The sequence below is a fragment of the Bolinopsis microptera genome, chromosome 4 (genome assembly GCF_026151205.1).
Source record: "Bolinopsis microptera isolate Bmic1 chromosome 4, MBARI_Bmic_1.0, whole genome shotgun sequence".
NCBI lineage: Eukaryota > Metazoa > Ctenophora > Tentaculata > Lobata > Bolinopsidae > Bolinopsis > Bolinopsis microptera.
Window position 1 is genome coordinate 4,690,806 of NC_087075.1, and position 14,554 is coordinate 4,705,359.

Genomic DNA, 14,554 nt, shown 5'->3' on the forward strand with positions numbered 1-14,554 from the left:
AGCATTCTATTTCCAGCCGTGATCAGAACCATCCAGTTTGAGGAGCGGGAACCAACACTTCGCAACAAGGAAGATCAAAAAGCTGTTAATGAGCTGTTAATAGCCGGATAATGAGACCCCTGGTCACGTGATATGGAGTCAGGAATGTTGTTCATTTGCATTTTGCACGTATTGTCCGGGGTAAGGACTCGCCAGGGAGCGATTAGGGGGTGAGGTCACGTGGGGTGGTTGTTGCCATGGTAACCATGAAGCGCGGACGAGAGAATTGTTTAGAGAGAGTGTGGGGTTGTTATCTTGTGTTAAACAATGTTCTGTAAATCCTATTGTGGATGAGAGTTTATCAGTGGTGTGTCTGGTGATGATGATAAGGGTGTCACGTGGATATGATGGACTTAGGATGGAACCTGGAAGAGGTTGGAACCAGGTTATATGTGAAAGTGAATATTGAGTGGAAACCCTCCTGGGTATAACTTTTATTCTGTAAAAAAAACATATGATTTATAATCGTACTTATATAGAATATACAATCTCTTTGAAGACTGAAACTCTGCAAGAAACTATAATTAAAACGACGACTACAATAGGGTATAAATGTCACGTGGTATAAATGTCACGTGGTATAAATGTCACGTGGTATAAATGTCGCGTGGTATAAATGTCACGTGGTATAAATGTCACGTGGTATAAATGTCACGTGGTATAAATGTCACGTGGTATAAATGTCACGTGGTATAAATGTCACGTGGTATAAATGTCACGTGGTATAAATGTCACGTGGTATAAATGTCACGTGGTATAAATGTCACGTGGTATAAATGTCACGTGGTATAAATGTCACGTGGTATAAATGTCACGTGGTATAAATGTCACGTGGTATAAATGTCACGTGGTATATTTAGGAGACAATGGATTACGGTGGATCCTAACACAGGCTGAAAGTGTCGTAAAGGTGACTACGTACATGAAGTAGTGGCTGTTCTGCAGTGATAATAGTGGTGTTTTATGCTCATAAAATACAAATGGTGGCAGGGGAGTTTATACTTACAGGAGATTTCTTCTTGCTTGATGGAAGCTTTATTATCCAGATCCGCTGTCATTTTGCACTAATGGGTGTGTTATAGATCGTCAGAAACATTATTTAGATTTGAAGAGGAGGATTGTGGTCTTGACAGTGACTACATAAAGACGGTATATATTATAACTAAATAAAATAAAAATGGATCTATACAAGGAATGTGTAAAATGTAAAGGTGTAGGAAACAACTGGGACATCAGCAAACAGCACAGAAGGTCCAACAATATCAGAGGAGCAGCTGCAAAGAAAACGTAAAAACTGGTAAAAATTATCATTTTCTCCACAAAGGATAGCGTCTGGCAAATCAAGTAGCGTAAAGTTGCAAATATGTAAACTAAATTAAATTCACTGCAACTGTCTCGGAAATGAACCAGCAAACACTAAAATACTTACAAATAAAGTAATCTAATACTGTCTCAAACTAGATACACACAGGCTAAAATGGAGAAAAGGGAAACTCTAAAACGCTCAAGACGTCTGAGAAAACGCTTTTTGAGAGAGTAACCTTATATTTGAGTATACGGATTATAGACTATGCTGCACACTGCACAGTACTCCTAAAAAGTGGAAGTTCGAGACACTTAAAAGAAGCCGTCCCTTTGCTAAGAGTGGTAGCAGAGACTTAAAGGTCCTTATATGGACATCACGTGAACCGGCAACTACACTGAAACAGACATTACACTTGAACACTTAAAATATATACTGAGTCAAAAACAGTTTACAGAAAATGTTTGGAACAAAAAACAAGGACAAAGAAATATACCATACTATCTAAAAGTATACGGAGCCGAGTGATGGTTTAGTTAGGAGCCGAGTGATGGTTTAGTTAGGAGCCGAGTGATAGTTTAGTTAGAAGCCGAGTGATGGTTTAGTTAGAAGCTGAGTGATGGTTTAGTTAGGAGCCGAGTGATGGTTTAGTTAGGAGCTGAGTGATGGTTTAGTTAGAAGCTGAGTGATGGTTTAGTTAGGAGCCGAGTGATGGTTTAGTTAGGAGCCGAGTGATGGTTTAGTTAGGAGCCGAGTGATGGTTTAGTTAGGAGCCAAGTGATGGTTTAGTTAGGAGTCAAGTGATGGTTTAGTTAGGAGCCGAGTGATGGTTTAGTTAGGAGCCGAGTGATGGTTTAGTTAGGAGCCAAGTGATGGTTTAGTTAGGAGTCAAGTGATGGTTTAGTTAGGAGCCGAGTGATGGTTTAGTTAGGAGCCGAGTGATGGTTTAGTTAGGAGCCGAGTGATGGTTTAGTTAGGAGCCGAGTGATGGTTTAGTTAGGAGCCGAGTGATGGTTTAGTTAGGAGCCGAGTGATGGTTTAGTTAGGAGCCGAGTGATGGTTTAGTTAGGAGCCGAGTGATGGTTTAGTTAGAAGCCGAGTGATGGTTTAGTTAGAAGCCGAGTGATGGTTTAGTTACGAAGCCGAGTGATGGTTTAGTTAGGAGAAGAGTAATGAACTACCGAAACTAAACTACAACACAAGGTCTCCGGTGGGGATTGAAACAATGTAATCCAGCCATTTTGTAACTCTGTAAAGTTGTTAATGGGGATCTGAAACCTGGCAAGTTGTAACGACCAGACGGCTGCTAACACGTGATGGTAACTATGGTCACGTGATGGTAACATGGTTACACAGTGTCAGAATCCACCGGACACTCCGGCAGAGTCCTGTCAGAGTCGTTAGTTAGCTGTTAGTTAGATGTTACTAACAACTGTCATGTTGGGTATTTAGTTAGCTGGCAGTGGGGAGACAGTGCACGGTAAGACATATGATAATTGACACGAACTGAACATGATGGTAACCATGGTTACAGCACGGACAATGGACACTTGTTATTTGTCCTCTCAGAGGATATGCAGTTACCCCGGTGGGAGAGGGAACCTTTAAAATCGCCCGTTTTTTGTAGATGTACCGTGGTGAGTTCAGCCCACGCTCCACCCTTCCCTGGCTTCCCGAGATCCGGGGAAAAGCTGATGGGGTGAGAAAAGTGTGGTGCAAGTAGGGGGCTGAGAAAAATAAAGTGCAGGGAAGTTTCTCAGAGATCTCTCAACACGGTGAGGCTGTGTCCACGAGCAAGTCTGTTGTCATGGTGACAGAGGTCTGTTGTCATGGGCGCAGAGGTCTGTTGTCATGATGTGTTATTAGGCTCAGCCAGCACGAGGGTGCACACATCTCCTGATCTAGGGACCACGTTTTTGAAGTGTGGGACCCTACAAAGTTTGGTGTGAGGTCTGTTGTAGGTCAGACTTTTCATGTAAGAAGTCTGCGCTATAAATCTACCGAGACTCAAAATTGTTATACTGAATAAGTAGCTGTGTAGGACTTATAACAGAAAATGATCAAGAAGAAAAGCGGGTAAAGTATGAAAGTAAAATATCAATAAGTATCAAAATAAAATAAGTAAAGTAAAGTAAAGAAAGAATGGAGTGAAGTAAGTACGATCTAAACGTTATTTGTGCGATAAGTATTTCTGAAAAACCTTTCTAAAGAACCTTAATAGGACATAATAAGTCTCCCTTTAAAGTAAGGAAATTAATCGGGCCCCAACAAAAGCAGTACCACAGAACACTAGAAAGCTAGATTAGGACCGTCTACAAACTATCTAATGGCAGTGAGGTGACCTAAAGATATTATAACCTGTTCTGAGAGCTCCAGTGTGTTTTGATAGCGGGTCTCATACCACCTCATCAACCTAATTGACCTAATTAATTGTTTAATTAGCTGAAGATAAGTACACCTGGTATGATATGTCGTGACATGGTACACTGATTGGGTGCAGACTCTGACTGGAACCTAAAAACAGGTTTACACCAGGAGAGGAGGTTATTGATAATTGGATAATTAATTATCATTAGCGGGTATTCCAGTCGAAACATGCGCGAGGAGGGCCGTACGTTTATCTTTATTTAAATTTAAAAGTGCGATAATATTTATATAAAGCTTACTTTACAGATAACGTGTGTAATTACGTTGTCATGACTACGGACACCACATTCAGTTAAACTATAAAGTAGTAAAGAATTGCCAAACACAAAAGTGAGAACTCAACACTTATCAGTCTGGTGTTTTATCAGTCTAAAGTTATCTGTTACATCAGTCTGGACTATCTAAATTCTGGAAAAAAGTAAATCTCATGACAGATAACTTTACACCACAGATCTTGTTTTATGGAGATAACAACCCATTTTTCTAACTTTGTATCTGGTCGAGCTCCAATCACGTGATAGGGATATAACTGTGTATCTTGAAGGTTCGGGTCTAGACCGTGTGAGGTGATAACGTGTAAATAGCTCTGAAAAAGTCGCTGTTGCTCCACTAAGAGGTGTACGGAGCACTACCACTCAAATATGTCGACAACTTTTAGTCTGGTGTTTTTTAATCCGTGGGATAGTATCTCACATGCCGTGCGTTTATAACAGATTTTAGGGTTTTGCCCTCTAACCATATGATTTACCCAGGAATTTGAAATGTTTTCATATTTATTAATATAAAAATGTACTCGAGGCTGAATCTTGGGATGTATTGTGCTAAAAATATGTCTACAACTACAGAATATCCGAAAATTCTGTCAGGCTGCCAAGCATATAAATCAAAAAACGAAAAAAGTAAAAAGCATTAAAATAACGACAAGGCTCTGAAAAATACACCAAATATTCTCAACATAACCAGGTAAACATCAAGAAACGTCTTTCTTCGCTGGATCTTCAGTTCAAGTTTCCGTTGGTGTTAAAACGGTAGCTAGTAAAGTGGTTTCCCACTAGAATTGCGACTCCGAAAAAACACCGAACCCCGACATATTATAGGCTACAAGCCCACTAATCGTGACAACATCGTCCTCCGACCAACCTTAAGTTCAAGCCTAGCTTGCGACTGAAATGGCGACTGTAGAAAAACACCAAATCCCGACATAAAGTCTGCCCAACAAAGTTCAATAATCGTGACAACATCTTCCTCCGATCCCCAGTCAAACTGACAACCTCACCGCATGTCCTTCGCGTGGGTCTAAGCTCTACCCAGCTCTGAGCAGGTCAACCATCTCCCATTCCCCCGGACCGAGTCAAAAACATCGCCACTCAACGACAACTTCACCGCTATTTCCGCCGCTCAACCGATTGAGGGAAGCCAGAGTAGGACGGAGAAGTATTTCAAATGGAGGATGAATCAGTGTAGTGAGGTAGTGACAGGCCTGGAGATTGGGAGTTTGGTCAGGGGGTGAGTTAGTGCTCTGTGGTGTTAAAGTGTAGGACTACTTCCGATCAGGTTCCAATCAGGCTCACGTCAGGTTCCTAAGCGAGTTCCAATGATACGATAATGAGTGGAAAAGAGAGGACCGGGTTTGTTCTGGAGTGGGTTGTTGACAGATCAGAGGAACCCAGGTTGGAACTGTTGGATGGTAAATGTGCCGTAGACGTGATGTTACGACATGGGAGTGTGTGTGACATGGGAGTGTGTGTGATATGGGATGTGACATGGTATGTGACATCGGAGAATGTGAATATTTGAGGAGCGAATACTGGGTTTAGTTTAATTTAAGGTTGGAATGTGAAGTTGGTGGAATTTAAAAACAGATAAATCACAAATGCTAAGTCAAAGTTATAGTTTTTTTCTAGATCCATTTAACGCATTTTATCGCACACGAATCCAAGGGTAGACAATATGTTACTATACAAATAGTACGAGAATAAATAGGCTCGGTTTCAACATAAAACTAGAATGGACCTTGAATTTTTGAAAAATTTAAATGTGTAATATGTAGAAACTAATGAAAAAATTAGAAACAGCAAAATGAAAGTTATTACAATTCCTCTAATTTCAACTAAAGCGCAGTCAAAACGATGTTCGTCGATGATCAAAAAATCCTCCAGATTAAAAGAATCTGAATCCTACAGGCCGGAAGGTTTAAAAGAATGTGAGCCAAAGATCAGAACAGAGATTGGGATAAAAGAAAGAATATATCCATCTGATAACCCGACTAAGATAATACAAGTGGCAACTTTACCACCCGTGATCACGAGACCCATTCAGCGCAACTCATTGGTCGAACCCTGGTCACGTGGGTAAAATACCGGCCCCTCATTGGTCCACCACACAGCGATTGAGGGAAGGCTATTATCGCGGGATTTGGACCTAATTTGCCACTAAAATATGAGGATTTGAGGGAGATGGGGGCCGGCGGTTAATTAAACAGTGCTCGGCGCGGACCCCCGTCAATTCGATCATCAGCATCACACTCTAAACCAGAGTAAACGGAGTTACTCCTGACTGGTGACGTCACAGTTACTCCTGACTGGTGATGACTCAGGGTCCCTGACTCATCACCAGTTATTCACCATTATATTAGAAAGTGTGAAAGTGATTCTCTCCGTGACATACACTCGCGGCTATTTTGGGAGCTTCACCGAGTATTTACAATGGGGAAATTTTGCGGATTATTTGAGTAAATTCCAAAGATTTAGGAGCGAGAAAGTTACAAACGGTTTGGTGGTTATTTTGGTATTTCACAGTTTGTGTCAACGCGCTGTTATTAAAGTTTCAATGTTGCAAATTATTTGGGTAAAGTCTTGAGATTTGGGAGATACAAAAGATTTGACAATCCTAGATTCGTCAGAATAAAATCACCTGTAAAATCATTGTACTTAATCAGCACTGTAATTTTAACAGCACTCTTTATTGTTATCATTAAAATTCTACGTCATCCACTTTACAGCTAGTACCGATAATTGTTTTTTCCTTTTGTAAGAACCAGACTTTCGTAAAAATTACCAGACTTGCGTAAAAATTACCAGACCCCCAAAAATCGCATACTTTACCGCTGGGTCAAGTGAACTGTGAATGTTCCTTCAAAATATCTCTGTCTGTTATAGTGATAGATTATGTTTTGAAGTAGCTGTGTTTTATATTAGGCACCTTCCACACAATGTATTTAGTTTCACTTTATTCAGTTCCACTTTATGATTCTGGCTAAATACAGTTAATCAGCCTATCTGGATTCTGGAACCCTTATAAAAACCCAATTTTGTAAGAGTTGGGTCTCCACTCTCCAGTATTACAATTATTTTGTATTTTGTTGCAGAAGGCAGACACATCTGCATGATTGAAAAGGTAACTGTATCACAATGAAAAAGGAAACAAGAGATAAGAGACAAGAGAATCCGTGAAGGCTTCCAAAATTTCCTGGTTTTTGAGGTGCATAATTTCGGTAATAATTGGCAAACAAATATATACCTACTCTGAGGTACTCATGTTCAACACAATTGACACCCACACTCGAGCAACTCAGGCTTGCCACATTCCTTCCTGCTATACATGCTGAACCAACCTTCAGAAACTAAAAAACTATAATTCTTTATTATGATAAAGATAATAAGGCACATACTGGACAGAAGTGGAAATTTGAGCCAGGGATATATGGGTAGGGTTATCTGACTAAGTTTCGACCTAATACAGTAAAACCCCGATTTACCGCAAACCTCAATTTACCACGGCAATTTCCTTCCCTAAAACTCCACGGTAAATCAGGGTATGGTTGGTTGTAAACCGAGACGGATCCCGGGTGGTTCCAATGACCAATTTTAAGCTTAACAAATATATAATAAAAAATAGTAATAATCCCTCACAAGGGCACTGCACTCTTAATACTTTAATAGGAAAATGCCACACTGTGTAGATCAGTAACTTTACGATGGAATTTAATCTTCATCTGAAAAATATCGAAGTAAAGTGGTACCTAGTGGATCAGGGACTAAAGGATTTCGCGATTATTTTGGCAAAAAATCGCGATACCGCGAAATTTAAAAGCCTATACATTAAACTATACATAAAATTTGTCGCAAATAATGGGAAAAATCGCGATTCCGTACATGCCGCGATTTCCTTTTGTCCCTGTAGTGGATAGATGTGTTAGTTCACACAGGGGGGGGGGGGGGGGGGGGGTCATGAGAATTTGGCTCATAACCCCCCCCCCCCCCACACAGATGCGACATGATCTTAAATTGTACCGTGTTTGCTTAACAACAAAGATTTACGGACGGAAAATACTTGACCAAAATAAACCTGAATAATTTCAATATTTTTCAATCCAGACAATCTTATTGACTTGTTCAGGCTGATGGATAGACTGTGATGATATATTTCTTAGCAGTAATCCTCTCACACACACTAGTATAGAGAAATAATAAATGTTCAGAAGAAACGAAACTTTAAACTCGGGAGTCAGGATCATTTTCACCTCGACACGTTGTAAAATTTTGTTTAAATTTTAGAGGTATTACTGACATCAGGCACCAAAATCCGTACTTGGACTCCGAAATTAAGTTGACACGGTCCCCTCCGGAATTATTAACTCCTGTGTTTTCACAGTTGATTATCCTACAACTAGGCCTATTATATATCAGGGCTGCTAAATACACCAACTTTAATAATACGTACACGTATTATTATTCACGTTTTGTACGTTAGTACGTATTAAACCCGTACGTTAGTACGTATTAAACCCGTACGTTAGTACGTATTAAACCCGTACGTTAGTACGTATTAAACCCGTACGTTAGTACGTATTAAACCCGTACGTTAGTACGTATTAAAACCGTACGTTAGTACGTATTAAACCCGTACGTTAGTACGTATTAAACCCGTACGTTAGTACGTATTAAACCCGTACGTTAGTACGTTTTAAAACCGTACGTTATTACGTATTAAACCCGTACGTTAGTACGTATTAAAACCGTACGTTAGTACGTATTAAACCCGTACGTTAGTACGTATTAAACCCGTACGTTAGTACGTATTAAACCAGTACGTTAGTACGTATTAAACCCGTACGTTAGTACGTATTAAACCCGTACGTTATTACGTATTAACCTGCCACATGCCCTAACTTGCCCGCCCTCCCTCAGATATAATCTCATTTAAACCTGTAACCTGCCACTAAACATTATGTAGCACTATTGTATCACTAACACAATTATTTAATTACTTTACCCCAATTTCACAGTTTACTAATAACTAATACATATTACCATTGAAATCGTAAAATTTCATTAGGTATTATAATGCTGAATAATAATTGGATCACCCTGTCTACATTGTTAATCAAATAAGAACCCTTCTGGACACATGTTCTCAATTTGATTATAACTAAATTCATACCATGTCACATTACGCGAGGCTTATTAAATAAACTACTTAGTCTGAAATATAAAGCAATAATCCAATCTAGGTATTAAATGAATTATCTTGCTATAATATATTTTGTAATTCAATAAAATACCCTTTATAAGAGGGCAGCAGACAGTGTGTTCTTCTCATAAATTGTTAATCACAGTTTGTGTTGTTACAGGGTTGTTACTTACTGCCTATGTTGTTGTTGTTGTTGTTGTTGTTAACAGAGTTGTGTTGAGAACTGGTTACAAGCATATCTTCACCAGGAAATGGTTACCTCCGAGAGTGTGAGGGAGAGAGAGAGAGCTGTGTGCAGCACACGATTCAAATTCAAAATACAGAAACGAACACAAATTCGATTAAAGGGCTAGATTGTCAGTGAGGGGAGAGAGAGAGTAACGGTGGAGATTGCGGGTGCCCTTGATAAAGTATTGGTAACGCGAGGTAGGAGGGAAGGTAAGCTCGCTTAAACTCGGTTGAAACTCGACACCCCCAGCCCTTATCAGGGTTTTTCTGTAAAGACCAGGTCGTGCACGTGCTGAATGTGTGTCACGTGAGTTGTGCACGTGGGCGAAGGCGGGTCACGTGGGCTCGTCACGTGCTTAGCACCGTGAGCGTGGCAGGAAAATGTGGGGAAATGGGAAATGAAATACAAGACTTCCTGGCCGGATTTCCTGGTTCCTTTTTAGTGGAGGTTATTACTGAGAGCGCAGGAAGACACTTCAGAGAAAATACTCGAATAGAATAAGTGGTGTGATTACTTATTAGTGAGGGAGCCCTTTTAATTGATTGTTTAATTGGAGGCTCCACTCTGGCGTGCAAATAATAAAACTCCCATGTGTGTAACCATGACTACAGACACTACCAAAACTACCAAAACTTCTATAAAAGAACTTCTGCATCCCTCGCCTTGAGAATATCAGTTAGTTCACAAAAAACGTGCAGTTATATTAGAATTGCTCTTGTGCAGGCAAAAGGGTAACCAGGTTTCCAAGTTACCAGGTTATAAGGTTACCAAGTTATCAGGTTACCAGGTTACCAATTAGTACCAGGTTACCAGGTTACAAGGTTACCAGGTTAAGGTTTTTCCTACCCGTGCCGCCTGAAAACTGTGTGGGTGATTCTATTTCTATTTTAACTGGTTAGAGATTATGCGGAGAAAACTGAAATGAGATACTGAGATCCACAGTCACGTTTCAGAATGAGATCAAGTTTCAGAGGATAAAGATATGGAGTTCACGTTTTGTCGTCAGACAGTGAAAGTTTTATCAAATTTTTGGGTAAACAGCAAGATATTTGTAACATTTGGTGAAAAGGTTTCACAAAGAATATCATACTGTTTGTAGAAAATATCCATTGGATTTTTTAACATTTGGTAGGGAATTATCTGCAGAGGGAATACGTAGAAGAAGTACTGACAAAAATAAAGAATTTACCAAAAATTACTGAAGTGATCAATTTTACCAATGATTCGACTTGGAGGTACTAGTTATAAATTATAACTAAATAACATTAACTGAACAAAAAGTATAATAAAAAGTAAAAAAGTATAATAGTAAAAGACTATAGTAATAGAAACTCATTACCGATCAACATTACTAGTAAATTCATATATAAATTTTAAGAACTGTATTATAGTAAACTAGATTGGAAGCAATCAGCAGTCAGTTTTTTAAATATAAAAGTGGAATAGCAACTAGTGTTAGTAAATATAAAAGTGGATGAGCAGCTAGTGTTAGTAAATATAAAAGTGGAATAGCAGCTAGTGTTAGTAAATATTAAAGTGGATGAGCAGCTAGTGTTAGTAAATATAAAAGTGGAATAGCAGCTAGTGTTAGTAAATATAAAAGTGGAATAGCAGCTAGTGTTAGTAAATATTAAAGTGGATGAGCAGCTATAAGTGTTAGTAAATATAAAAGTGGAATAGCAGCTAGTGTTAGTAAATATTAAATGCGCCCTATCTTAACAAGATTACCACTACCAGCCCTACAGGGGAGAAGGAACAACAATATCACTGTACACCGGGTCTTCTGAAGAAAAAATACAATAAAATCTGAAATTTCAGAAGGGCGACTGAACACGTGAGAAGCACGTGGGATACAGCGCCGGCCCCGTCGTGGAGTAAAATAAGTAAAAATTGAGAAGTATTTAAGTTTCAGGTGGTGCAACTCAAGTAGTGGTAAAACAATAGAGCTACTTGATCAGTGCAATGAGAGCTGGGTCGACTATCTGAGAGTTACATTTAGGAGATGGAAACTGATATTGGAACTACTGTTAAAACAGTAAGAACACGTGGGCACTGTGTAGTCACGTTGGCACTGTGTAGTTGGTAATACACGTGATGTTTTATACACCTGGTATAGTGGAATATCACTACTTTTTTTGATTGATTTCGGTCGGTTTTTACCTTCCACTAAAAAGAAGTGTGCGTAGATGTTAATTTTTAGGTGGATTTGGACAATTTGAAATTCCCCTCCCCTCTTTTTTGCCGTGTAGCACTACCGAACATTGCATGCGCTTCAACCTCTCCCCTTCATCTTAATTAAATTTACATTATTTATTATGGTTAATTAACCAATTAACCAATTAACTAAAGAATTAAATAACAACTCACTGGAAGAGTCAGGAGAAACGTATTGATGAGAGTGTTGAGTTTGCGGAGGAGGAGGACCTGAAGTTCGTCTCTCCTCTTTCAATATACCGTCTATACTGTAGGTTGGCTTATTCGTGGGGTGGTGGGACAGCGCTGTACTACCTGGAATAGTTTAGTTGTTAGTCAATTAATTAATTGAATAATAAGCTGATTATAACTGTTGTTATATCTGCAGAACAATGGATATTTTATGGATGAGGGCCACGTTTTTATTGTCTATATTTGTATCCACAAGTTTAGGGTGAATGTATCACCTATGGAAAATCGAGTTTGGATCCCCCCCCCCCCAATACTAACCACTGGTAGAAAATCTGGCTATAGAGTTAGCAAGAGAGATTCCCCCCCCCCCCCGGCCCCCCAATACTTACCACTGGTAGAGAATCTGGCTATAGAGTTAGCAGGAGAGATTCCCCCCCCCCCCCAATACTTACCACTGGTAGAGAATCTGGCTATAGAGTTAGCAGTCCAGATTCCCCCCCCCCCCCCCCCCCCCCCCCCCCCCCATACTTACCACTGGTAGAGAATCTGGCTATAGAGTTAGCAGGAGAGATCCCCCCCCAATACTTACCACTGGTAGAGAATCTGGCTATAGAGTTAGCAGGAGAGATTCCCTCAGTCTGAAAGTGCAGTATTCCCAGAGGGTGAGGAGCCTGTGCTTGTCTGAAACTGGCTGCTGAAGACATGATATCCGGGTGTGTTATATTGGTGTTAGTTTCTGTATTGTAGCTCCGTGGTTTGGGTTTGTCGTTGTAATATTGTTAGAGTTAGTGGATATCTGGCGTCATCTCTAGTACCTGAAAGTGGAGGAGCATCATGAATTGAGGAAAAGTTGTAAGTGTTATGCATGGTGGGTTGATCTGCAGGATCCTACACTTTTTATGTTTTATATATATTATAATTGAGATGATTTTGAGTCCAGCGAAAATGGTATATGATTAAAAACGTAACGTTTTGTAGTTCTTTTTGCTTTTACTTTTTAGTGACACATTAACCAACACTTTACTGGTGAAAACAATCATAATAATGGTAATGGTCATGTTACGAACCTACAATTTATTTTACCATCAGATTGGTACAACTTACAATTTATTTCTACTATAAATTTCACCGGCAGATACAAGCTAACGGAAAGTCTCCCGGTTTATTCACCTCGGCTGTTATTCGAGATCACAGAAATTATCACAGAAATTAAAAGTTTCTAATTTTAGTTTGTCTGTATCTAGTTTCCTGTGAAGCGTTCCGAGCTCGTATCTCCTTTATATCCTTATCAGTCCAATCTACGAAATTGACGATAAAATCGGATTCCAGTTACACGCCAGTAAATTTGCAGTCACTTGATACGAAGAGAAAAAGGGGTGAAAATTAGGAGCCAAATGATTGGGTAATTTGTATCCGGATTATGGTGTTACAAACTTTTGAGTTTTGGTACTAATTTGGATAGACCTTTACAATGCCGCAAATCAAGGATGTGGTTGGTGAGTTTTATTTATAGGGGCCGATTACAGGAATTAATAGAGGGTCTAGATGGATGAAACTTTTAAAAGATTTAACCATGGACAGCTAACACCTTGGTTATAAAAACTTTCAGTTCTACAGATTCAGTAGCTAACAGAGTATCTCGGTAACAAGAGATGGAGGTTATTCTGAGCAGGTCGTGCACTAAAGTTGATATTATTAGCTAGGACTAGGAGTCATATAGTACTTACTTTTAGTGCGATCCCATTAATAAACTTTGCCACGAACTCGATCATGTACTCATGTCTCATGATCAGTTGATCCTTCGTAAAGTTAAAAATATGATGTCTTTTTACTTTTATACATTGTTGTTTTACACTTGAGAGATTTGTGATAAATTTTCCGTTACTAATATTTTAAAACCATATTTATCCTATTTAACCATCGTAGTCGTACGAAGCACATTTAGGATGTATCTCAGTTTCGCTTTAGTTCAATCTTCAAAGCATCAGCAGTATCAAAAAGGGCAATACTATTAATGTCTTGGATCGAAGTGGTCTCGGTTCAAAATTCATGGAGAAACCCCAATTTACCGGAATTCTTTGGTAGTAAACTGTAAACACTTTTGGTATCTGTAAAACTGAGTTCTTGAAATCGGGGTCGAACTTTTTTTCTAAATTACTGATTACTAAGTCTGATCATCGCAAAATCTACAGTGACAAGGGTGAAGATGATAACTACTACTAGTATTCCAAGTAAACTTGAAGTTGAAGTTTGAACAGTAAGATATGGAACTAATACCGAGGTAATACTAATAGAATGAAAGTGAGGGTCCTACACTGCCATGTTTTTAAAAGGTGTGAATAATTCAATTTTCTGTAAATTGCTTAAACCAATTATCTCATCACAAAATATTAGCGTGTCAAACAAATAAGGTAATTGATTGAGTTTTGTAATTACTGAATTAACAACCCAGCGGTGCGCGACACCTTATATTAGCAAAATTACATAATCAAATCATAATCACTGCATTGCACATTATTCTTAGAAGGCAGCATTTAAAACTAAAAACAGACGCACCTTACTTTAGCTCCACGGGGAAAAGATAAAACGTACAAATGAAACAGCTCAAGTTTTCTATTCACAATTACACCACCGTCTGCTCCCTCCACAAGCTGAATTTATAAACGGTCAGAACCAGCACACCAATCAGAGACCAGGAA

The 14,554-nt window shown here is 39.1% G+C and overlaps 1 protein-coding gene across 4 annotated transcripts in view; it reads right to left on the reverse strand.

Annotated features, from left to right (window-relative positions):
• Nucleotides 1-14,514, reverse strand: part of LOC134814444 (paired box protein Pax-7-like) — a 28,092-nt gene extending 13,578 nt beyond the window's left edge. Inside the window, exons 1-3 of one of the 4 annotated variants that reach the window (XM_063822562.1) lie at nt 14,412-14,514; nt 12,445-12,670; nt 11,838-11,978 (exon numbers count right to left, since the gene is read on the reverse strand). In XM_063822562.1, the coding sequence (XP_063678632.1) occupies nt 11,838-11,978; nt 12,445-12,559 (256 nt within the window). In that variant the 5' untranslated portion in view covers nt 12,560-12,670; nt 14,412-14,514. Of the gene's footprint in view, nt 1-1,045; nt 1,100-9,414; nt 11,256-11,837; nt 11,979-12,444; nt 12,671-13,582; nt 13,667-14,411 lie in introns of those variants that run through there. The other 3 variants (XM_063822563.1, XM_063822564.1, XM_063822565.1) reach the window with 3 other exon arrangements.
• Between the last annotated feature and the right edge of the window lie 40 nt (nt 14,515-14,554).